The 25,947-nt window shown below is 42.8% G+C and overlaps 1 protein-coding gene and 1 long non-coding RNA gene across 2 annotated transcripts in view; one reads left to right on the forward strand and one right to left on the reverse strand.

The window, feature by feature from the left end:
* LOC134807553 (uncharacterized) overlaps positions 1–4,425 on the forward strand; it is a 34,749-nt gene extending 30,324 nt beyond the window's left edge. The window contains exon 5 of the long non-coding RNA XR_010148271.1: positions 2,080–4,425. This is a non-coding gene — a long non-coding RNA (uncharacterized LOC134807553). The remainder of the gene's footprint in view (positions 1–2,079) is intronic.
* PLBD1 (phospholipase B domain containing 1) overlaps positions 1–6,967 on the reverse strand; it is a 63,795-nt gene extending 56,828 nt beyond the window's left edge. Inside the window, exon 1 of the mRNA XM_520758.8 lies at positions 6,565–6,967. Coding sequence (XP_520758.2) covers positions 6,565–6,682 — 118 coding nt within the window. The 5' untranslated portion in view covers positions 6,683–6,967. The remainder of the gene's footprint in view (positions 1–6,564) is intronic.
* Positions 6,968–25,947: the final 18,980 nt, after the last annotated feature.

The raw sequence follows: 25,947 nt of genomic DNA on the forward strand, positions 1-25,947 counted from the left end.
TGGAAATTAAGAGATTTCTACAGTGAGGTTGAGATGAGGCACCTCAGATCACCTGCACGAAGTGGAAATAAAAGGCAAGTGAGAGGATGTGAGGTGGGCCGCAGGGTCAGGAAGTGCAGGACACACTAGATAAGTAGAAAGGGATACAGCTTTAAAAACTAGCTTCAAAACAACAATCCACAAATGCAGAAAAATGCTGGAGATTTGCTTAGATCTGGAATGATCCCTTTCCTTCATCCCGTTGAAACATACCGATTTGTCACTGGCAGCTGAAATCAGAGTTCTTGCCAAAAGCCCTATCAGCTGAAAGTCAACTTTGCCCCATTCTGGTTCCATACTGTTAGGTCAGTCCTCATCTAGATTACTCATTAATTATGCATTTGTGTCTGCTTGGTCCTAAAAATTTGATTACAAGCTCCTTGCAGATGAGAGGTGGAGTCTCACATTTCATTGTATCCACTCCCTTGGGCCTAGCACAATGCTTTATGGATTACGTGGCCACCTAGATCCCAAACTTTCTTTTGTTTTGAGACAGAGTTTCACTCTTGTTGCCAAGGCTGGAATGCAATGGCACGGTCTCGGCTCACCGCAACCTCCGCATCCCGGGTTCAAGCAATTCTCCTGCCTCAGCCTCCTGAGTAGGTGGGATCACAAGCGTGCGCCACGCCACACCTGGCTAATTTTGTATTTTTAGCAGAGACAGGGTTTGTCCATGTTGGTCAGGCTGGTCTCGAACTCCCAACCTAAGGTGATCTGCCTGCCTTGACCTCCCAAAGTCTTGGGATTACAGGCGTGAGCCACTGCACCTGGCCTGGATCCCAAACTTTCACACTGGCTGGGAAGGTCACACCTGGTGACAGACTTTATCAAGTTATATAAACTTGATAGTACAGTCATTCTTGATTTCTAATTATGAATTAGAACTTTGGTGTCCTAGGTTTGCAAATGACCTGAAAGAGAATAACACCGGTGTGAATAACTTGACACTCCCTTATGCTGAAATTATTACTGCATATGCAAGGCAGATGGACAAATTTCAGAGCCAGCCTGTCTCTTTCGTTGAAGTGCTCATTCTGTTTTCATCTCTCTCAATCAAGAGACTTCCACAGTTTTCTCTAGGAAGACTGTATCATGGTCAGGTGTGGTAGCTCATGCCTGTAATCCCCAGCACTTTGGAGGCCAAGGCAGTCTGATCACCTGAGGTCAGGAGTTTGAGACCCACCTGCCCAATATGGTGAAACTCCCATCTCTACTTAAAAATACAAAAATTAGCCAGGTGCGGTGGCACACGCTTGTAATCCCAGCTACCTGGGAGGCTGAGGTAGGAGGATCGCTGGAACCCAGGAGGTGGAGGTCACAGTGAGTTGAGATTGCACCACTGCGGTCCAGCCTGAGTGACAGAGTGAGACTCCCTCTCAAAAAAAAAAAAAAAAAAAAAAAAAAGACTGTAACTGAACATGATTATGTTATCTGTGTAGACAGTGTTTCAAGTCTTAAGCTAAAATTTCCCCATAATTTCACTACCTCTATTTCATTTTTTACCACATTAAGTAAATTCCTGTTTTGCAGTAGTACAAAGAAGCTCCGTAATAACATTATTAACACATTTTCTAGTCACATTTTCAAGCTGGATGTTCGAAAGATTGTAACATATAAGTTGTATAAACTAGACTCCATTCCATTTTTTTGAAAGGCAAAACCTAAATGCATAAAAATTACTTAAAATGCTGAAGAAAATAAATCCCTTGGGTTTTATTCCATGAAGGGTACCACTACCTCTTTTATTTTGCTGTCTCCATAGTTAATGCCTTATAATGTGAAATCTAACAGAAGCAAAGGATAACAAGTGACAATGTAAAATTCATGTCTAAAGAAGTATGAAAACAAAAATTTCTTTTCTGCATGTCAACACTCAAGACAAAGTGCATATGTTTCTTAGTATATATATTATAAAAATAAACCACCATGAAATTTTTTTTAAAAAATTGTTTTACTTCAATGTAAACACTGAAGGAGGATCCTTTTAAATATTCTTCTAAAGAAAGATTTTTATCTTTGCTACCAAATTTATGTTTTCAGAAGGACCAGGAAACAAAGTTTAATAATGAAGATAAGTGGGCACTTCCTTCAGACTTGGTTCTGGAATTTATCTTGTGTACATTATGCAAACAAGTTGATAAAGGGAGAGCACAAGAAAATGTTCAAGTTGGGACTGGGCACGATGGCTCACACCTGTAATCCCAGCGCTTCGGGAGGCCAGGGCAGGCGATGCACTTGAGGCCAGGAGTTTGAGACCAACCTGGGCAACATGGTGAACCTCATCTCTACAAAAAATACAAAAATCAACCAGGCATGGTGGTGCATGCCTGTATCCCAGTTACTCGGGAGGCTGAGGCATGAGAATCACTTGAACCTGGGAGGCGGAGGTTGCACGGAGCCAAGATCGCGCCTTTGCACTCCAGCTTGGGCAACAGAGCAAGACTCTGTCTCAAAAAAACAACAAAAAAAAATTACTTCAAAGCACATGGATTATCATCTTCAATCCTGCCTGCCTTATCAAGACATGATAACTTTTTAGAGAAAAACAACTTCAGTGGCCACTCAATTATACAGCACTTACTGCATGTCAGGCACAGTGTTTCTCACAACAGCCCCATGAGATGGAGACACTTATAATACCCATCTTCCAGTTGAGGAAACCAAAGTACATATAGAGAAAATAACTGACTAAAGGTCACATGGCAAGTGTTGGAGTCAGGATTCAAACACAGGCATTAGGGTTCCAAAGGATTTCCTCTTGCTGGAATTCTGTGTTACCTCTCTAATACTATACTTCCAAGAATGAAGGACTTCCGTGTAAAGAATGAACATACTGAGCAACTGTGAGGCCTTATGTCGAATGAATTTGGAAATAAGAATGTCCTCAGAGACCAGGTGCAGTGGCGGTCGCCTGAACCCCAGGGCTTTGGGAAATGAACCTGTGGGAGGATCACTTGCGAGCAAGAGTTTGAGATCAATCTGGGTAACATAGTGAGACTCTATCTCTACAAATAATTTTTTTTTTAATTAGCCAAGTGTGGTGGTGTGCACCTGTAGTCCCATCTACTCTGAGGCTGCAATGAGCTATGATCGTACCACTGTACTCCAGCCTGGGTGACAGAGCAAGGCCCTATCTCCAAATAAATGAATAAATAAATAAATAAGAATGTCTGCAGAGTTAAAGGAGCAACTGAAATTGACCCCAGTCATAGGTCTGCCAAATCAGCTTATGGAGACTGAATGTTCCAGGATATTAAACTTTTTGACAACCAGATAAAGGTATTAACTGTTATTCTCAAGTGGACACTGGTAAGCCATGGCAATGTGGAAAAGGCAGTGTCCCAAAATCAGGGACCAGCAATGCTAGGCAAGCACCATGCAGTGGAGGGGCACTCTCTCGGCTGACTCAAGTGTATGATGCCTACCAGGAGACAGACAAATCAGGCCTCCAGCCTGACAATCTGTGATGTTATCTACCCCCATGTGGTTTGATTACAGTGAGAAAGTGCCTAGAGCAGACCTCACAAATATCCAGTCTGCCTGACAGTTATATTTCTAACTAAAAATTAATGCTAAGTCTGATGAATAGACTTGGGTGTATATCAGGGTGAATCAGCTTTCTTAGCTGTGATCAGATATGGAGCAGTAGAAAGACTGAATTTCTGGAGTCTAGCCCTGCAAGGCCGAGGGCCAGATTCTGAACCAGTTTTACCAATATACATACCATATTATGAGTCTCTCAGCAGCCAACCCTAAAAGAATGTCTGCAGAGTTAAAGGATCAACTGAAACTGACTCCAATCATAGGTCTGCCAAATCACCTTATGGAGACTGAATGACTTCCAAGATGTTAAACTTTTTCAGAACCAGATAAAGGTATGATTTATTTCTCTAGTGACCACCTGACTTCTCCATACATACCACTTAGAAAAAATTATATAAGGACCTTCTAAAATCAATTATGGGGCTTTTGGTCTGGAAAGATAAACACAACACCATATGTCTGAAATCATAGCTTGAAAGATTTGGCTAGAATGACTGTGCAATTATTTGTCAACTTCTGGAATAATAAAACTATGAAGTAACCTTTACAAATTGAAGAATATGCAAGAATTAACTAAAAGTGTCCGGGCATGGTAGCTCACACCTGTAATCCCAGCACTTTGGGAGGCTGAGGCGGGCAGATCACCTGAGGCCAGGAGTTCGAGACTAGTCTGTCCAACCTGTTGAAATCCCATCTCTACAAAAAATATAAAAATTAGCCGGGCGTGGTGGTGTGTGCCTGTAATCCCAGCTACTCAGGAGGCTGAGTCAGGAGAATTGCTTGAACCAAAGAGGTGGAGGTTGCAGTGAGCCGAGATCACGCCACTGTACCCAGCCTGGGGGGAAAATAAAAATAATAGGAAATAATAGTAAAAAAAAAAATAATAAAAGTAAAATTAACAATTGAAGAAGTTGTTTTTGGATAGATAGATGCATATGAGTGGATATAAAATCCATTCCAAGGGGATGGACATGCAATCCCTTTAGTGTTTACTGAATTCCTACTAAGTTCAGGGTACTGAGCTGGGTACTTCAGAGAACACATGACAAGTGAGAGGTAGCAAGTCCCAGTTCTTTACTCTTTGGTTGTTCGCAGGCTAGTAGAAGGGTAAAGACAAAGACCCAAAAAGCCTCAAGGGAAAACAGATTAATGTGGGTAGGACAAAGGAAACAGAGATCTCATCTGCTGAAATAGTGTGGCATCACCAGATGTTCTTAACACCTAGGTAAGTAAGAATCCTTTCCAGATTGCTGGGCATGGTGCTGTCAGGATCACTTCATCTCAGAAATGTCCTTACTTTCTGCCTTGGCTCCAGAACCTCCAAGCATGGAGTCAGCTTCCTGTTGGAGGAACTGTTTAAGATGCGGTTTCTTACAAGGTGGTACCTTCTTGAATAAATAGTGCTCCATCTTCAGAAAAACAACGCCTATCTCACTCCTCAGGCTGCCCCCTCCACCTACAAAAACACTTAATCTCAATCGTCCAAAAAAACAGAAAAGGAATAAAGATTTTAGCCAGCATTCCAAACACAAAAGCTACCTCCACTTTTGGGACCCTCCCCAGCTTCCCCCAGGTACCTCTGAATGAGCTGTCTCCGTAGACTAGAAGTAGGCACCAAGGCCACCTCCATAGTTTAGGCAAAGAACACAGAAAATCACAAGTCAGGAGCCTGTGGGTACATCTGATCCCACAGACTGGAAAGATTTAAGATTGAAGAGTGATAACTAGGCAAGTCTCGAAAACGAAGGCTCTTGATGATGGAAGGTAGTGTAATAAGAATCAGTACACATATTTAGGAAGGGGCATCCTCCCCCAAGCCCCACCCTACTCTTGTACAAGGTCAGCACAGAAAAGGGGATTATGAAATAAAACAAAATTAATTCTCTTATTACTACTTTAGAATTATTTCAAGTCCCTTAGTTACAGTTCATAATCTTCACCTCCTTAGGAACGGAAATCATAAATCCAAGGCTTTTTAATTTAATTTAATTTAATTTTGGCAAAGGATGTAGATTTGCATGAATACCTGTAGAGATAAAACCTGTTTTTCCAAGAGGGAAGTAGTTAAGAAAATGCCTTCTGGCATCCCCTAACTCTGTCTTATTTGCTGTGTTATCTTTATGCGAATTACTTCTGATCAATCTCACTTTTCTCATCTGCAGAATGGGGAATATAATCCTATTTAGGATTATATATTAAAAAAAAAAAAAAACGGCCGGGCGCGGTGGCTCATGCCTGTAATCCCAGCATTTTGGGAGGCCGAGGCAGGCGGATCGCCCGAGTCCGGCGTTCGAGACCAGCCTGTCCAACATGGTGAAACCTTGTCTCTACTAATAATGCACAAATTAGCTGGGCATGGTGGCTGACGCCTGTAATCCCAGCTACTTGGGAAGCTGAGGGAGGAGAATCGCTTGAACCCGGGAGGCGGAAGTTGCAGTGAGCCGAGATCACACCACTGCACTCCAGCGTCGCCCACAGAGCGCGACTCTGTCTCAACAACAACAACAAAACCAAAAGGCCCTTAAGCCCACTGCCTGACACGTATCAAACTGACAATCGTGCAATTGTGATTTTAAGCCAAAGTCAATGTAAATTTTTAAAACACAAAACAAATGGCAAGCCGGAACCATACCTCCCTACAATCTGGATAAATATATTTAGATGCCCACTGGCTGGAGTTTTTAGGACCAGCCCAGGCTCTGTGGGCCAAGAATCGGCGCAGGAGCGAACCGATTTGTTGGCCAAGAATTCGGGCCAAAACTTGTAAAGTTGGCAGACGCACTCGCCATGCCCTTCTCAAGTGCCCTCGCTGCGCAGCCGCAGGGCTGGAGCGAGACCGCCGGTCGGAGGCGCGTTTCTCTGAGTTCACCCAGGAACCAGACGCCCGCTGGACGTCAACTCGGCCGGACGCGGGGCACGGGCGCTAACAGGCTCCTAGGAGCCTCCCCGGGCGCCCTCCCGCCCAGGGCGCGCTCTGCTCACCTGCCGGTTTCGGCGGCTCCGCGGTGACCAACAACAGCGGCGGCAGCAGCAGCAGCAGCAGCAGAAGCGGCGGCGGCTGTGGCAGCCCCGGGCGCCCGCCCGGACCGCCGCGGGTCATCGCTCCACGGTCGCGACCTTCCTCTGCTGGATCAGGCGGCCGCGGTGGCCCGCGGTGGCAGAAGTTGCAAGAGAGGCTCCTGGCCTACTCAGGGGCGCCGCCTCTCCGAGGTGGGGCGTCCTCAACTTTCCTCTTTCTTGAGCCCGGCCTGCTCCGGGCTCTGAGGGGCGAGGACGCTTCACGTGGTGGCCTGGGGCCCACCCCGCCTAGGAAAGGCGGAACCTTTAGGTCTGACCCTCTAGCAACCCCTGGGCCGGTCTGGGAAAGTTTCCCAGCTGCACTTCTGGGAAATGCAGAGGCTGCCTGCCGCTTTCTTTGGTGGTTTTGCGGCCCAAGGCTTGGGCGAATCAGTTCACATCAACACCCCTACTAGCCTCTCCCTCCGGGGTCGACCATTTATCTCCAGCAGCGGACCAGGCGCCCGGGGCCAGGGTGACATGCGCGCCCTGCCTACACGCAGCTCGGATCCTCTGCTGTTTCTGGAGAGGCCTCCACAGGTGCGTTTCCCTCAGCGATTAGCGTACCCCTCCTTCCCAGGCTGTTTAACCTAAATCCATGCGCTGTAGCTCAGATTTTTTATCCTTTTTGCTTCCTCTTCGTTGGCTGGAGCCACCACAGGAGAGTGATTCAGACGGGGCTGACACTAGACACACTCCTACGTTTCTGTGGAGTCCCCATTTCTGTGTGGGGTCAGTTAAAAGTGACATTGTGAAGTAGTCAAAAGTTATGCCTTGGGTGATATTGTGAAGTTGGCACCGGGTGCCCTAGGTGACATTGTGAAGTAGGCAAAAGGCATTTCATTCATTCAATCAGCATTGGCTGGGCCCATCTTATACTCCAGATACCAGTGATATAGAGACAGCTAAGAGCATGCCTCACCACAGACAAAAAGAACTAAGCCAGCCGGGCGCCGTGGCTCACGCCTGTAATCCCAGCACTTTGGGAGGCCGAGGCGGGCAGATCACGAGGTCAGGAGATCGAGGCCATCCTGGCTAACACGGTGAAACCCCCTCTCTACTAAAAATACAAAAAATTAGCCGGACACGGTGGCGGGCGCCTGTAGTCCAGCTACTTGGGAGGCTGACGCAGGAGAATGGCGTAAACCCGGGAGGCGGAGCTTGCAGTGAGCCGAGATCGCGCCACTCTACTCCAGCCTGGGCGACAGAGCGAGATTCGTCTCAAAAAAAAAATAATAATAACAATAATAATTTTTTTAAAAAAGAACTAAGCCATATAGATAAACAAGTACACAGAAGTTGCCATTCTACTGTGTTAGAGCTATGTTTAAGGTGCAGTGGGAGAGGGGGAAGGAGGGAACAAGCCACCACTCAGATGGGAACCTCAGCACCCCACTCTTCCTCTTGGCCTTTCTTCTAAGCTTAACCTAGGTGTCAAGGAGAGATGAGAAGAGAGAATAAGCAGTACCTTTCATAACGGGGAAAATGTAATTGTTAGAAAAGATAAAGAACCTAAAAGTTCATCAAATCTCTGTGCAAATTGTGAAACACAAGTCACAATTTTGTGGTCCAGGCACCATGGCTCATGCCTGTAATCCCAACACTTTGGGAGGCCAAAGTGGGAGGATCACCGGAGCCCAAAAGTTCAAGACAAGCCTGTGCCACACAGGGAGACTCCAACTCATTTTTTTTTATTAAAATTAAAGTCACAATTATGTTTAATGGCATTTAATGAATGAAGACATCGAGGACATTGTAAAAGTTGCACATTTTCCTTCAAGTTAGAAAATTAAAATGAAGAAAAATTAAAACGAAGACATCGAGGACATTGTAAAAGTTGCACATTTTCCTTCGTTAGAAAATTAAAATGAAGAAAAATTAAAATGAAGACATCGAGGACATTGTAAAAGTTGCACATTTTCCTTCAAGTTAGAAAATTAAAATGAACCAAAAATGAAAATTTTGGTTGTGTTATGATGGGAAGAGAACCACATTAGGATATTCAAGGAAGTGGTGCCACCCCAAATATTTGAGTCATATTGCCCTATACCACCCTCCTTCACCTTACTAACCCTTCTGATCCAAGGAGCCAAGTGTTCTGATGAAGTAAGATGCATATAAATGCCTAATGTGAACCTTGAGGCATTCATTCATCTATTATTTGTCATCAAATATTCGTTGACTCCCATGTTCCAAGCACAGAGCAGTAGACAAAACAAAGTCCCTGCCCTTGCAGAGCTTGCATTCCAGTAGTGGGGAGCAAATTATACATATAAACAAATTAATTGGATCAGGACTTCTCCACATCAGCACTATTGAAATTTTGGAGCAGACAACTCTTTGTTGTGGGGGGGTTGTCCTGGATACCCCTTGGCCTTTACCTACTGGATGCTAGTGGCACCCCCATTGAAAATGTCTCCAGACATTGTCAAATGCTCCCGTAGGGGGGTAAAATTGCCCCCTAGTTGAGAATCACTGAATTAGATGATGATAAATCTTGCTTTCTTTAAATTATGCCAGTTTTACATATCTGGGAGGAAAATGAGCTGCAAAACTCACACATAGTTAGGAAAATAAATCTTGGGACCCCAAAATCACTAAGCCAAGGGAAAAGTCAAGCTGGAAACTATGTCAGGCAAACCTGCCTCTCATTTTATTCTGAAATAAGATAGCTACAAAGATAAGAAGCTACATACCTCCCTCACAGTTTGCCCACAAGGAAATTCCCTGTGGACAAAGGGCAGACAGAACTTAAAAGTCATCCCTCTGAGGCTCACCTGAGACAAATGCACATCTGATTGCTTCCTCTGCAGTATTGTTTATGTAAAAATGCAGACTCCCTGGGCCAGACTAAATTGTGTATTCTGTGGAAGGCTGATCAAGGATTCAAAAGAATGTAACATTTTGTCTCTTTTCTACTTCTAACATGGAATACCCCACTTTGAGTTGTCTCGCCTTACCATACTTACACGTATTGACTGATGTCTCATATCTCCCTAAAATGTATAAAAGTAAGCTGTACCCCGACCACGTTAGGCACATGTTGTCAGGACCTCCTGAGGCTGTGGCCCTGGTGTGTCCTTAACTTTGGCAAAATAAACTTTCTAAATTGACTGAGACCTGTCTCAGATTTTTTGGATTCACATACTAAAGCTGCAATGAGGAGGACCAAAGATGCTGGCTGCGAAATGTTCTCATCACTTCTATAATGGACTTGTGTGGTTTGGGGCTACTCAGCGTCCATTATTCTCTTCCTGTACCAACTTTTGGTGCAGGAATGCCAACTTTTGGTGAGCCAAGGGTGGAGGTGTTTCTACCAGGAGACACAATAAGGAAGTATTATTGAATTGGAATTTGAAAGTGCATTACTGAATTGCAATTGGTCTTTTTTGAGCTCCTCTTAAAACATAAAAATATGTTTGAATGGTTAAGAATAGGATTGTAGTATTGGTAATTTTGCCTTATTATCAAAAGGAGTAGGAGCATTGGATGCGGCGGCTCACTCCTGTAATCCCAGCACTTCAGGAGGCCGAGGTGGGTGGATCACTTGAGATCAGGAATTCGAGACTAGCCTGGCCAACATGGTGAAACCTCGTCTCTACTAAAAATACCAAAAATTAGCTGGGCATAGTGGCTCATGACTGTAATCCCAGCTACTTGAGAGGCTGATGCAGGAGAATCAGTTGAACCCAGGAGGCAGAGGTTGCAGTGAGCTGAGATCGCACCACTGCACTCCAGCCTGGATGACAGAGAGAGATTCCATCTCAAAAAACCAAAACCAAAACAAAACGAAAGGACTGGGAGCATAATCTCACCTGGGAAGCACCACTGGGGACTCAGACTCCTCATCCCAATGGGCAAAGAATCCCAGCAGCTGAGTTGCTGGCCCAAAGCAAGGGGAACACGGAAAAAAGGTGGAGAAGAGAAGTCACATATAATTATCTATAGCCAGGTGACCAGTTGCAGAAACAAAGATAGTGGTCTCTATTGGCCTCTATATTTCTTTCCTTGCTGTAACATGTATGTGGTGGATTGAAAATTTTACAGTTACAGTTCCAGAATGAAATATCCAAAATGTAAATTTGTTTCTTTTCCAAAAAAGTGTAATTAACTTAGCATTCAAACACATCCACTGATGGTAATTTTTTTTTTTTTTAATTTTTTGTAAGACAGGATCTCACTATGTTGCTCAGGCTGGTCTCAAACTCCTGGGCTCAAGTGATCCTCCCACCTTGGCCTTCAAAAATGCTGGGATTACGGGTGTGAGTCCAACCAGTAAAAATTTTTAAATACCAGATTTAAGGTTGCGCAATTTCATTTGGGCCAAATCCTTAGTGTCCTTTGCCTTCTTTATGTCCTTACCCTTTTTCCTTAAGGATGACCTTAGCTTCGGGGGCTTATGTATTGACTTGGTACTAGATAAGGGACATTTACTCTGTGAGTCATACTCTTGGCTTAGTGGCCTCCACTAAGATATAGCTTTTTTTCTCATTCGGTCTGCAGGAATTGTAGTGCATAGGCATCTGCTGTTGGTATCTGCAACTTTACCTTGACCTCGGATTTAGATTTCCAGATACTCTGTGTATTAGTTAATGTAATGCTAGCTATGATGACAGATAAACTCGAAAAGTTCATTGGATTAATGCAACAAAAGTTTATTGGTGTCTTGTATGCCAGTCCAGTGTGGGAGTTCTTAATCAGTAAGTGGCTTTCCTCCATGTAGAAATTTAAGAAACCACCTATCTTTCATCTTGTGGCTCTGTCATTCTCTAAGGCAGAAGTTCCCATGCTTTCTTGGTTTATAGTGCCCGTAGAGTGTCAGTAATATATTTTTAGGGCTGCAGACCAAAAGAAATACCTAACAGTTCTTTTTACTAAGTAGTTAGGGCCACGCAATGCAATAGTAGTCATTTGCTCAGTATCCTACAGATGGTGCTACATGTCCCTCAAACATTTAAAGTATCCCAGAGAGCTCCGTTGATTGATTATAGTGTATTGTGCTACTACTGTTTCCCATGAGTATTTACTATATCCTCAGGTACACTCTATGCATTCACTGTGGTTGCCAAACTGTGTGCGGGAACCATAATGCTATGGAGTCTTGTCTTCTGGCGATGGGAAGAGAAAAGTACCCCTCACCCCTGCTTCTTTTTTTGTTTTTATTTATATATATATATATATATATATATTTTGAGATGGAGTCTCACTCTGTTGCCCAGGCTGGAATGCAGTGGTGCTATCTCGGCTCACTGCAATCTCCGATTCCCGGGTTCAAGCGATTCTCCTGCCTCAGCCTCCCTAGTAGCTGGGTAGCTGGGACTAAAGGTATGCACCACGATGCCTGGCTAATTTTTGTTTTTAGTAGAGATCAGGTTTTCTCATGTTGGCCAGGCTGGTCTCGAACTCCTGACCTCAGGTGATCCACCCACCTCGGCCTCTCAAAGTGCTGGGATTACAGGCATGAGCCATCATGCTTGGCTGCACCCCTGCTTCTTAATAACTTCTGCTTACCTTCCATTGGCAGAGCTAGACATATTGCCCTATCTTTATGCTAACAAGACTGGGAAATGCAGCCTCTAGCTGGGATGTCATTGCTCGGTATGGAAGTAAGAGCGCGCATTTCTGGTAGGCAGCCAGCTGTTTCTGACACACTTGGCAACCTCTTCATCCTGACTTGGATACTCTTGGGTCGTTTGGCTCATTCTCAAACCCCTCTGACCCCTGCAGGAGTGGCAGTAGGGCCTGAAAGCTAGTCTGATCTAGTGTGCATCAATTAATGAGCCAGCCATTGGGTTCATCTCCCCAAACATCTCCCTCAGTTATTGCTACTTTACAACTCAGGTGCCATGTGGGATTATATGGGTCCTATTCAAGGCTTGCAATTTTATGGGTATGTTCTGGAAAGTTTAAACATGTCTGCTCTGGTAATTAGAGACCTACTTTGAGTTTCTATTAGCAAACATTTCCACACTCTGCCTCACCCATCAAACAGATGACTCCCCCGCTAACGAGGAGGACAGTCCTAGACCCTTCACATCGACCCATTATGTATTTATCTCATCAGCTCTTCAAACTTTTTACTTCTGTGGGCAGGAACGAATTCAACATTAACATATATTGTTATTCTAATTTATTGTTCTTTAGTATATCATATGCTCTTCTGTTTCAGTCTGTTTTTCCATTTTCCAAGTTTTGATATTTCAAAACATTTTTCTCTTTCAGATTCATAGATCTTATGTTTTCATGGCTTTGAAGACTATTGTCTCTGTACACACAAGGTCTCAGAAAGCCACAGAGTTTACCCTTTGGTCTTCTGATATTTTTGTTTTTTCCTCCCTTAAGCAATAAGCCTTTGCCTTTTGGAATAAATGTAGCTGTGAAAGATTTACTAGGTTAAATAAGAATTTCTCAAAAGAAAAATATGTAGAGTAAACCGGGTGTGGTGGCTCACGCCTATAATCTCAGCACTTTGGGAGACCAAGGTGGGTGGATCACTCAGTCAGGAGATTGAGACCAGCCTGGCCAATATGATGAAACCCTGTCTCTACTAAAAATACAAAAATTAGCTGGGCGTGGTGGTGAGCACCTGTAGTCCCAGCTACTTGGGAGGCTGAGGTAGGAGAATTGCTTGAACCCAGGAGGCGGGGGTTGCAGTGAGCCGAGATTGCATCACTGCACTCTAGCCTGGGTGACAGAGTGAGACTCCATCTTAAAAAAAAGAAAAGAAAAGAAAAGAAAAATATGTAGAATAATATTTTAGACTACCATCTAACTACAATTATGAACATTTACTTATGTAATTGATTTTTCTTTTCTATTTTTTCCTCCATTATTGCGTGTAGGTTGTGTTGGTGGCTAAATTTACTCTTTGGGATTTGGGGCCAGGCAGCATGGCTCATGCCTGTAATCCCAGAACTTTGGGAGGCCAAGGTGGGAGGATGATTTTTGCTCAGGAGTTCGAGACCAGCCTGGGCCCTGTAGTGAGACCCTGTCTCTATTAAAAAAAAAATGTATATTTATATGTATATGGAAAAAATAAGCTTACCATTTGGTCCATCAGTATCAGAATACTGAGTCTACGTTGCTGCAGAATCAAAGAAAAAACGAACATTTTTCATAAATCCCAGGTTTGGGCTCAATGCCTGTGGAGCTTGTCTTGACCACTTATAACCGTCTGTCCTGTCTGTCTGTCCTCTCATCTATGCACTTGCCTGTCCTTTATACATGCTGCTGGCCTGTGAGTGTCTTGTAAATTGGGTACAACAGGAGGGGCTGCCATTGGTCAGTGATTATAAGGCCGTTATAGCATGTCTTGGCTTTAGGACCATGGTTTTAGGGGTGAGATTTGAATCAGGAATGGACTGACTACAGCAGGAGAGGTAGAGGTTAAGAAAGAAATTGCTGTACGAGCTGAATACTGATTAAGCAGTTTATTGTTACTATTATTTTTCTAGAGACAACAAAGTTATGAACTTTTTATCCTACTGGTAGGCTTTTCTTTCCCATCCTTACCTTCAAAGAGGCTGAAAAAGGCACTTCTGAATACTTTTAGGGCCAAGAGCATTTTCTGCATTGCTTGAGGGATGCAATTTTTACTTAATTGTTCCTTTTCCATTATTTCCCTAAACCTTTTCCTCTAGCTCTTTCCTAAATTGTGTGGCTGCATTCTTGAGTAGCTGCCACCAACTTCCTCTATTTACATTTCTTCTCCCAGGTTTACGATCTTAGTATCTTCTCTTCATTCTACAGAAAAAAAGTACAAATGCCAAATACAAACAGTTAACTAGACATAATCCTTTCTTAGTGGTATTGAGCCTTGACTGTAGATGTGAAACACTCCTATATTAAATATCCACAGCTCTTCTTTCAGGTTGTAGGAAAGGATTTAAGCCTTAATGGTACTGGCATAACAATGACTAAATGAAAAGTGCCTGATAAATATTTGATGAGTCTGGCTGCTACTGATTAATGAAGACAGTAAGAAGAACAATTGTAGGCAGTCAATTCTTGAAAAGTGGCTAGAAATTAACATTTAAATATAACCCAGGGTTGGCTGGGCTTAGTGGTTCATGCCTGTAATGCCAGTACTTTGGGAGGCTCAGGCAGAGGGATCACTTGAGGCCAGGAGTTCAAGATGAGACTGGGCAACATAGCAAGATCCATCTCTACACACACACACACACACACACACACACACACACACACACAAAGATTGGCTAGGTGAGGTGACACATGACCTAGTTCCATCTACTCAAAAGGCTGAGGTGAGTTGAGAGGATCCCTCGAGCTGAGGAGTTTTAGGCTGCAGTGAGCTATGAGTGTGCCATTGCACTCCAGCCTGGGCAACAGAACCAGACCCTGTCTCTAAATAAATAAATAAAACCCAGGCTCAAAACTCCAGAATTTGTTTCTAGGAAAAGATCACATTTCAGCCTGGACAGACACCTCCTGGATACAGGAAATTGAGTTAGAAACTGTGCATATCAATCTTCTCTACAACTGTCCTCTGAGGAGTTCTGAGGAGCAGTGCCAAAAGACATTTGAATACTCTTTCTGTTGAGAAACACACTGTCTACCAACTCTTTTAATTTTAAGATGAATGATCAGAAACAAGAATGAACATGACATGGAATCGTTGAAAGATATTGCAGAATGAGAAAAAGGGGGCATGTCTTGAAATCTTGGATTTGTAATCTTGGTAGATTTCTAAAACTACCAATTTAAGGAAATGAAATAATATTTTAGAAAATGTTTTGACATCTTCCACAGAGTATGAACAAACATGGCCTGCAAGAGCAAAACATCTGTAAAGAAAAACAGGATATAAGGAAAATGCATGAGATGAAAAGGGACGATGAGTAGAATAAGAAAGTGTTGATAGAAAATTGAAAATTTAATAGTGGAAATTAACATTTCCATTGGAGACAATAGTAAAATGGAGAAACTGACAGTGTTAAAAAATTGAAATTGCTAACTCAATTTCAAGGATAAATTGATAAAGCTCTCCAAGAAGAAGGAGGAAAGATAAAAAGATTAAAATGAAAAGGAAGATAAAGGTAAGAGACACAAAAGACTGCAGAATTCAAGCAAAAACTGAGATGTTTCTGACCATGCAATCAAACTAATTAGAATAGAATCACGGATGAAAACACTATCAAGAAAACTTTTCTGAGGTGAAAAAGAGATCTAAGTGTTTCTCCTGATATGATGTGATGGAAGAGGCACAAATCATGAGGATAAAATCTGGCTGGGCTGACTCATGAGTACATGACATGCATAGTCAAACAGGGCTCCAGCTTTAAAGGGGCCCACATTTGATTTAATGCTCTGCTGTCACTGTCTTTAAATTCTTACTCAGGATGGAGTGCAATGGCACAGTCACGGCTCACCACAGCCTCGACCTCCCAGGTGATCCTCCCATCTCAGCCTCTCAGCTCGCTGGGATTACAAGTGTGTGCCATCACGCCTGACTAATTTAAAAATTAGCCAGGCGTGATGGCACACACCTGGGTGTGTGGGCGACACAGCAAGACTCTGTCTCAAGAAAAGAAAAGAAAAGAAAGGATTACTTTGATATACTTCAATTGATTGACAAGTCAAAATTAAGACCCAAAGAATAGAGAAGTCATAATGTAAAATTTTGAAGAGGAATCTCATGCAGTTTAGTAAATTCAGGAATCAAATTTGTTGGGTATTCTAAGGTGGATCCTGCAACCTTGGGGGCAGCTTGCCCCTCAAAGCTCTCATTAGCAGAACTGTATTTTCCTTCTGCTTCCTTTTTGCCCAGTGATACATTTTGTGTTTCTCAAGCTACATTCTTCATAGCACAGCTCAGATGAAATCTTTGCTGTGGTTGATGACCACATAAACCACTTACAGATCCTTTTCTGTACAACACTTGCTACCAAGTACCTTGGTTGAAACACCGTGTCAACAAGAATTATGTAACAGAAGCAAAGTTACATAAAAACCATAATGGCCATTTCCATTGTCAAACAAATTAAGCAATGATTTTGTACATTGCTGACATCCTGACAACTCCTATTGAATAATGGGTCTTTTTTTTTTTTTTTTTTCCTGAGACAGAGTCTTGCTCTGTTGCAGTGGTGTGATCCTGGCTCACTGCAACCTCCACGTCCTGGGTTCAAGCAATTCTCCTGCCTCGGCCCCCTGAGTAGCTGGGATTATAGGCATGAGCCACCATGCCCGGCTATATATATATTTTTTTTTTTTTGTATTTTTTTGTATTTTTAGTAGAGATGGGGTTTCACCGTGTTGGCCAGGCTGGTCTCAAACTCCTGATCTCGTGATCCGCCCACCTCGGCCTCCCAAAGTGCTGGGATTACAGGTGTGAGCCACCACGCCTGGCCAATGTGTCATGTTTTTAAAAATTAGCTGTGAAAAACAAATGACTAAGGGGCGATATATGAAACAGCCAGGAAGCCCATCCTCTTATTGTTCATCTTGCAGGGAATGCTCCCACGTGCTTGCAAATTGTAGGATCTTGGCTAAGCTAAACTAGGATTCATGTTTGGATATGTCCGATGAATGCATGTATCCATCTGCCGGAGTTGATTTGTGCTGAGAAAAGAAACTGGGGAAGTAGACTTGTATGAAGGCACTTGGTGGAACGCAGAATGGGTGAAGAGAAGGAGGAAGGGATGGCAAGAAATACATGATGTCTCCCCTATAATTTGCTTGCCTTTTTAACTCAGTTTGAGCTCTTTAAAGAGAAAAGGATGGCTGGGCGCTGTGGCTCATGCCTGTAATCCCAGTACTTTGGGAGGCCAAGGTGGGTAGATCATCTGTGGTCAGGAGCTCGAGACCAGCCTGGCCAACAACTCTGTCTCTACTAAAAATGCAAACATTAGCCAGGCGTGATGGCAGACACCTGTATTCCCAGCTACTCGGGAGGCTGAGGTGGGAGAATTGCTTGAACCTGGGAGGCAGAGGCTGCAGTGAGCCAAGATCGCGCCACTGCACTCCAGCCTGGATGACAGAGTGAGACCCCATCTCAAATAATAATAAGAATAATTATTAAAATAAATAAATAAAGAGAAAGGGACTTCAGGCAGAGGCAAAAGAGGGAGATTTCAAGAAGGAATTTGCGAGGCGTGGGGCCATCAGAGCATTGTTCTGATGCCAGATCATAGCACGGGCCACAGAACAGGGAAGAGAAACTTACTTTTCATGTCAGCATAATTTCCACCAAGTAAAACTGTGGTTGGCAGGGCGCGGGGGTGCGCACCTGAAGTTCCAGATACTAGGCCCAGGAGTTCGAGGCTACAGTGAGGTATGACCGCACAGCTGCATTCCAGCCTGGGCAACAGAGCAAGATCTCATCTCTAAAAAAACAAAAACAAAAACAAAAACCCTGCAGGGAAGGCCAAATTGCATTGACACCATTAAGATAAAATGTGTACATACAGCAAAACTCCACCACAATGCTATGAGCAGAGTCTCAAAATTAAAATAGTTAAATATGAAGGACACATTTTTGCAAGTTTAATGAAATGAAAATGGTGGCTGGAGGTGGGGGGGTGGGAATCAATTGCCAATTGTATCATATCAAATTTGTTTTACTAGAGCAAAGGGAATAATAATGAGAGCAGATTATAATGGATGTCTCTGTACTGGGATTTTTGGGTGATTTTGTTTCACTACATGTCAGCATTTGTTGCCCAGGCTGGTCTTGAACTCTTGGGCTCAAGTAATCTTCCTGCTTCAACCTCCCCAGTAGCTGGGACTACAGTTGTGCACAACTGTGCCTGGATCCAATTTTCCAAAATTATATGATAAAAATATAGTAGTTTTCTCATTTAAAAATTTTAAATTTAAAATAGCCACAGGAAATTTCATCTTACGTAAGCAAAATGTCTGAAGGTGTCCTGATTTCCTGATTGAACAAATCCTTTTTTTTTTTTTTTTTTTGGCTAAAGTCTCACTCAGTCACCCAATCTGGAGTGCAGTGGTGCGATCTCTGCTCACTGCAACCTCTGCCTCCTGGGTTCAAGCAATTCTTCTGCCTCAACCTCCTGAGTAGCTGGGACTACAGGTGTCTGCCATCATGGCTGGCTAATTTTTGTATTTTTAGTAGAGACAGGGGCTCACCATGTTGGCCAGGCTGGTCTCAAACTCCTGACCTCAAGTGATCCACCCACCTCGGCCTTCCAAAGTGCTGGGATTATAGGCATGAGCCACCACGGCCAGCCTTTTTTTTTTTTTTTTTTTAGGACAGTCTTGCTCTGTCACCCAGGCAGGAGTGTAGTGGCATGATCTGGGCTCGCTACAACCTCCGCCTCCCGGGTTCAAGAGATTCTTGTGCCGCAGCCTCTGAATAGCTGGGATTACAGGCAAACACCATCATGCCTAGCTATATATATATATATATATTTTTTTTTTTTTTTTTTGAGACAGTTTCCCTCTGTCTGTTGCCCAGGCTGGAGCACAGTGGAGTGATCTTGGCTTGCTACAACATCCTCCTTCCGGGTTGAAGCGATTCTCCTGCCTCAGCCTCCTGAGTAGCTGGGATTACAGGCGGGCACCACCACACCTGGCTAATTTTGTATTTTTAGTAGAAATGGGGTTTCACCTTGTTGTCCAGGCTGGTCTTGAACACCTCACCTCAAGTGATCCACCCGCCTCGGCCTCTCAAAGCGCTGGGATTACAGGCATGAGCCACAGTGCCTGGCCTAATTTTTGTATTTTTAGTAGAGACGTGTTTTACCACGTTGGCCTGGCTGGTCTCAAACTCCTGATCTCAAGTGATCCACCTGCCTCAGGCTCCCATAGTGCTGGGATTACAGGCGTGAGACACCACGCCCAGCCGGGATCCTTAAGTAAAGAAAAACATTGAATTATTTCACTCTAAAACTTTCCAGGGGATTTGGCATTTTCCCTGGCTTTAAAGTCTTGCTTATACCATCACAGTAACTAGAGGCTTTCTTCTTTCATTTTTGGCTTGTTGTTTTAATCTGCTATGCTGATATCTGGCAGTTCAGCTCTCTTTCAGCTCAGCTGAGCTCCTGACAAATCTGAGGTCTAATTTACCTTAAGCCAAAAGATAGTTAAAAATTAAATTAATTTAATCATAGTTTTATTCCAATAAGGATGTGTGAAGTGCCTACTATATTCCAGGCAGTATGCTAAGCTTTGTGGATATGGAGATAAATAAATTATAGCTTCTGCCTTTAAGAGAGTCAGGTTTGAAGAGGCCTAGAAGGAAAGTAGCTGGTTGCTTTGAGGGGCACAGAGAATGAGCACTCAGCACAGATGGGCCGTGAGATGCCACAGAAGTCCTGCAAGAGGAGGTGATGGTTGAGATGAATCCCAAAGCATAAGAGAAGAATGTGGAAGAGATTCTGCAGCATAAGCAAAGTCATTGTCGGCATCAGCAACAAAATCATTAACATGAATTATTGATTTCCTCCTACATACAGTGATGGATGGCTTAACAATGAAGATATGTTCCAAGCAATGTGTCCTTAGGTGATTTCACCATTGTGTGAACACCATAGAGATGATTTACACAAAGCTGAATGGTATAGCCTACTATGCACCTAGGCTGCATGGTATAGCCTATCACTCTTAGGCTACAAACCTATGCAGCATGTCACTGTACTAAATTCCATACGTAATTGTAAGACAATGGTAAAAATTTGTGTATCTAACCATATTTAAACATAGAAAAGGTACAGTAAAAACATGGTATAAAAGATAAAAAATGTTACACCTGTATAGGGCACTTTCCATGAGTAGAGGAAGCAGGACTGGAAGTTGCTCTGGGTGAGTCAGTGAGTGAGTGGCGAGTAAATGCAAAGGCCTAAGACATTACTATATGCTACTGTGAAGTTTATAAAGACTGTACACGTAGGCTACACTAAACATTTTTAAAAACTTTTCTTCTTTGACTGGGTGCGGTTGCTCACTCCTGTAATCCTAGCACTTTCGGAAGCCCAGGCAGGTGGATCACTTGAGGCCAGGAATTCAAGACCAGCCTGGCCAACATGGTGAAACTCCGTCTCTACAAAACATTAGTTGGGCACAGCGGCGGATGCCTGTAATCCCTGCAACTAGGGAGGTTGAGGCAGGAGAATCGCTTGAACCCAGGAGGCAGAGGTTACAGTGAGTTGAGATCATGCCACTGCACTCCAGCCTGGGCAAAAGAGCAAGACTCCGTCTCAAAAATAAAAATAAATTAATTAAATAAATAAATAAATAAAAACTTTCCTCCTTCAAGAATATATTAACCTTAGCTTACTGTAACTTTTTTCCTTTTATAAACTTATTTTTTTTTTACTTTTTACTCTTTTGTAATAACACTTAGCTTAAAACACAAATACATTGTACAGCCATACAAAAGTATTTTCTTTTTTATATCCTTATTCTATAAGCTTTTTCCTATTTTTAAAATTTGAGGCCTACACAGTGTCAGGATTATCTGTGTCACTGTCTTCCACATCCATATGTTGTCCTACTGTAAGGTATTTAGGGGCAATAACAGGCACGGAGCTGTCATCTCCTGTGATAACAATGCCTTGTTTGGGAATGCCTACTGAAGCACCTGCCTGAGGTCTTCCTCCATGATGCCACTCTTCAGAAACATGACCAAGATGGTTTGCTTTTTGTTTGTTTGTTTTTTCCATCATCGTAGATTTGCATGTAAAAAGATAATACAACATGAACCTTTTTCCCTGGTCATGAAAACCTTTTGGTGTTTGGGTCTGTTTTCAAACTTTTTTTTTGTTTTTCTTCTGAGACAAAGTCTCACTCTTGTTCCCTAAGCTGGAGCGTGATGGCGCAATCTCGCCGCATTGCAACTTCCGCCTTCCGGGTTCAAGCGATTCTCCTGCTTCGGCCACCCCGAGTACCTGGGATTACAGGCGCCTGCAACCATGCCTGGCTAATTTTTGTATTTTTAGTAGAGACGGGGTTTCACCATGTTGGCCAGGCTGGTCTAGAACTCCTGACCTCAGGTGATCCCCCTGCCTCAGCCTCCCAAAGTGCTGGGATTACAGGCATGAGCCACCGTGCCCGGCCGGGTCTGTTTTCCAACTTTTTAAGGAGTTTGATGAGGTCTGCAAAAGCTTCCTCTAAAGCTTTCATTGTGAATTTTCTTGGGGAGAGGGTTTTTCTTTTTCTTTTCCTGCAGTTTCTTTTTCTCTTGGCTCTTGTTTAGCTATACATTCCTGTTCTAGTTTCAACAACTCCTCATTAGTCAATTCCTGGGGAACCACCTCTAGGAGCTTCTCAATGTCATCCTCATCTACACCCATATTAAAGAATTGTTTGCCATCTCAACCACAGCCTTAATGTTTCAGTGTTCTCATCCTTGGCAAATCCTTTGAAGTCATGGACAAAGATCTTGAGTGTCTTCTTCCAGATGCCATTCACACAACATTTGGTGACATCGCCCAAAGCTCAAGGAGGGTTCTTGATGCAGTCGCAGATCCTGTACTCTTTCCAGAATTGTATCAATGTCTTTTCCAAGTCTTCCTCCTTTGCAGCAATAGCCAGGGCAAAGGTCCTTCTCAGGCAGTAGGCCTGAAGAGCTGCTATAACTCTGATCCATTGGTTGGATCACATAAGTGGTGTTTGGAGAGAGAAACACCACTTTGATATTGGGATAAGTATCACCAATAAAAGGAGGATGTGTGGGAGTGTTAACAACAGTAGGTAAAAATTTGAGAGGTATGTTATTCTCTAAACAGTACTCCATTTCACTTATATAGGGATTCAGGAGGGCATCTTGGAAGAGGAGCTGGGTCATCCATATTATCCATAATTCCTTTTTTTTTTTTTTTTTTTGAGATGGAGTTTCACTCTTTTGCCCAGGCTGGAGTAAAGTGACATGATCTTGGCTCACTACAACCTCCGCCCCCAAGGTTCAAGCGATTCTCCTGCCTCAGCCTCCACAAGTAGCTGGGATAATAGGCGCATGCCACCACACCCATCTAATTTTTGTATTTTTAGTAGAGACAGGGTTTCACCATGTTAGCCAGGCTGGTCTCGAACTCCTGACCTCAGGTGATCCCAGCGGCCCAAAGCGCTGGGATTACAGGCATGAGCCACCGCACCTGGCCCCTAATTTCTTGTTAGTCCTGCAGCACACTGCCGGGGTGTGCTTATTGATATGCTTGAAAACCCTAGGGTTCTCACTGTGCCAGATCACAAAGAGCTTCTATTGTACCCTGAAACACTGCCCCCAAGCAAGACTGTTATCCTGTCCTCAAAAGCCCAGAAATACCATTGACTTGGCCTCCACATAGAGGAAAGTCCTCTCAGGCATCCATTTCCAGAATAGGGAGGTGTTATCCATATTGAAGATTTGCTCAGGCAAGTAATCTTCCTTCATAATCAGCTTATCTAGAGTTTTCAAAAATTCTTCAGCTGCCTTCACATCAGCAGTCACAGGCTCACCACTCACTTTCACCACGATGCAATGTGTAATACTTGTTGAATTTATTATTATTATTTTTTTGAGATGGAGTTTTGCTCTTGTCGCCCAGGCTGGAGGGCAATGGTGCAATCTTGGCTCACCACAACCCCTGCCTCCCAGGTTCAAGTAATTCTCCTGCCTCAGCCTCCTGAGCAGCTGGGATTATAGGCATGTGCTATCACACCTGGCTAATTTTGTATTTTTAGTAGAGACGGGGTTTCTCCGTGTTGGCCAGGCTGGTCTCGAACTCCTCACCTCAGGTGATCTGCCCGTCTCGGCCTCCTAAAGTGCTGGGATTACAGGCATGCGGCACTGCGCCCGGCCGAATTGTTTAAACCACCCAGAGCTAGCAGTAAACTCAACATCCTAACTGTCTAATATTTTCTTTCAACATTGCAAACCTTTTGCTTTGACCGTGATTGTCCTGAAGGGATTTGCTTTGACTATAATTGCTGAGAGGGATATACTTCTGTGTCTGGTCTTCAATCCAGGTCATTAGAAATTTCTCCATATCTGATATAGGCCCTCCTAGAATTTTTGTTAGTCTCATTGCTTTCAATAAAGCAGATCCTTCAACAGTTTCTGTGACTTTGTTCTTGTTCATCAAGATTGTAGCTATAGTGAAATGGGGCATGCCTGACTGGCGAACAGTACCAATCACTGATTTTCCACTTTGGTAATCCCCAGTTACCTTTAATTGGTCAATCACTTAATGTGGCCTCTTATTGGCAGCATTAGCAGTGAATTTTTAATGATTATGAGCCATGATGAACACAGCATGTTACATCAAGCACAAGAGAAAATAATGCAATCAAGAGATGTGGTAAACATGAGACCTATGAGGCTGCTGCCTGCATAACATGGCATGAGTAGTAAATCATAAATCTGTCCAAATATTAGGACACATTTGAGCCAGGACAATGTCACTGCTTTCTTTGCCATGTAATCTATCTACCCTGGGGTTGGGTTAATACATAAAATGATTTGACCTCGGAGTAATCTACACAGTGCCAAATTGCAGTTATTTAAAGGTGCAAGATATGATGTATTTTAACTGGGATTGCACTGTATAGTGTCTTTGTATGTGTGTACACATACATAAAGTTTTATGTTCCATAAAAGCATGGAAAATTGATGATGGCATTTTTAGCAAACATGAAACAATGTGCTGTTGCTGCAAATACAAAGCCTTCCTCCAGGAGAATTCTAAAATGAATATTATTATATTTTTATAATGCTTATCACCATTAGAACAAGACCATTTTGGAATATATCATTCAACAGCTGGCCTGCCATGTGCTGGCTGAATAAAATCATGGGACTCAGGCATAAAAGGAGCAATTTCCTACATCATATTTGTTGTTGCTCTTTTTTAGTCATAAAAACAGACTAGATGATCATTCAAAATATACTCTCAGAAGGACAGGAATACTTAATTTTGTGTAAATAGTTAGGTTCCTGAAAAAAATTGTATGGGTTAATTTTTCCTTCTATAATTGAGTGCCATTTTGTACACATGAGAAAAAATACATTTTAAAGACAATTCTGAATCTTTAAAAAATATAATCACCCTCAATTTTTATGACGAAATATTTATTTCTTACAAATAGTCTAAGTAATAAATGCAGATGGCTAAAAAATAAAAATGTCATTAATATTATAATAAAAAGCAAGTCACCTAGCTGACATTCCTCTTCCACTAGTCCCATGTCTCTGGAGTTGACCCTTTTTACTTTTCCGGCCTTTGCATCTTCTGAAGATTGTTACCATAAATTGCAACAATATGCCTTTACAGTTGTTTATTGTTTTACTAACTGAGACATATATGACTGATTTCCTACTATGATAGATGAAGAGTCAGCTCACTTGCAACGCTCTCAGTCTTATTCTCTAGCCTCTTCCATTATCAATGTTATCAGTTCCTCCACTGGTTGTCTCTGTAACTTCAAATTTATTTCATTTCTTAGTCCTTTGACCTAAGAACCTTATAAAAGAAATTCCTCTTAGGGTCCCACTATTTCCTCTATTGTTTTAGAACTGGCTAAGTATTTAATAGAATGTTCTTCAATTTGAGTTGGCCTGATGTTTTCTCACGATTATATTAAGGTTATTCATTTTGTTTAACTTTTATTTTAAGTTCAGGAGTACATGTGCAGGTTTGTTATATAGGCTGACATGTGTCACAGGAGTTTGTCATACAGATTATTTTGTCACCCAGGTATTAAGCCTACTACCCAATAGTTATTGTTCCTGATCCTCCTCCCAGCCTCCACATTCTGATAGGCCCCAGTGTGTATTGTTCCCCTCTATGTGTCCATTTGTTCTCATTATTTAGCTCTCACACTTATAAGTGAGAAAATGTGGTATTTGGTTTTCTGTTCCTGTGCAAATGAACGTACACATGCGTGTGTCTTTATGGTTAGAATGATTTATATTCCTTTGGGTATATACCCAGTGATGGAATTGCTGAGCTGAATGATAGATCTGTTTTTAGCCCTTTGAGGAATTACCACACTGTTTTCCACAATGGTTGAGCTAATTTACACTCCCACCAACAGTATATAAACGTTCCCTTTTCTCTACAACCTTGCCAGCATCTGTTTTTTTTTGTTGTTGTTGTTGTTTAGTTAGATGGAGTCTTGCTCTCTTGCCCAGGCTGAAGTGCAGCAACGTGATCTCAGCTCACTGCAACCTCCGCCTCTCGGGCTCAAGCAATTCTCCTGCCTCAGCCTCCCAAGCAGCCGGGATTACAGGTACTTGCCACTATGCCCAGCTAATTTGTGTATTTAGTAGGGATGGGATTTTTGCCATGTTGGCCAGGCTGGTCTCAAACTCCTGACCTCAGGTGATCCGCTCACTTTAGCTTCCCA

The sequence above is a fragment of the Pan troglodytes genome, chromosome 10 (assembly GCF_028858775.2).
Source record: "Pan troglodytes isolate AG18354 chromosome 10, NHGRI_mPanTro3-v2.0_pri, whole genome shotgun sequence".
Classification (NCBI taxonomy): Eukaryota; Metazoa; Chordata; class Mammalia; order Primates; family Hominidae; genus Pan; species Pan troglodytes.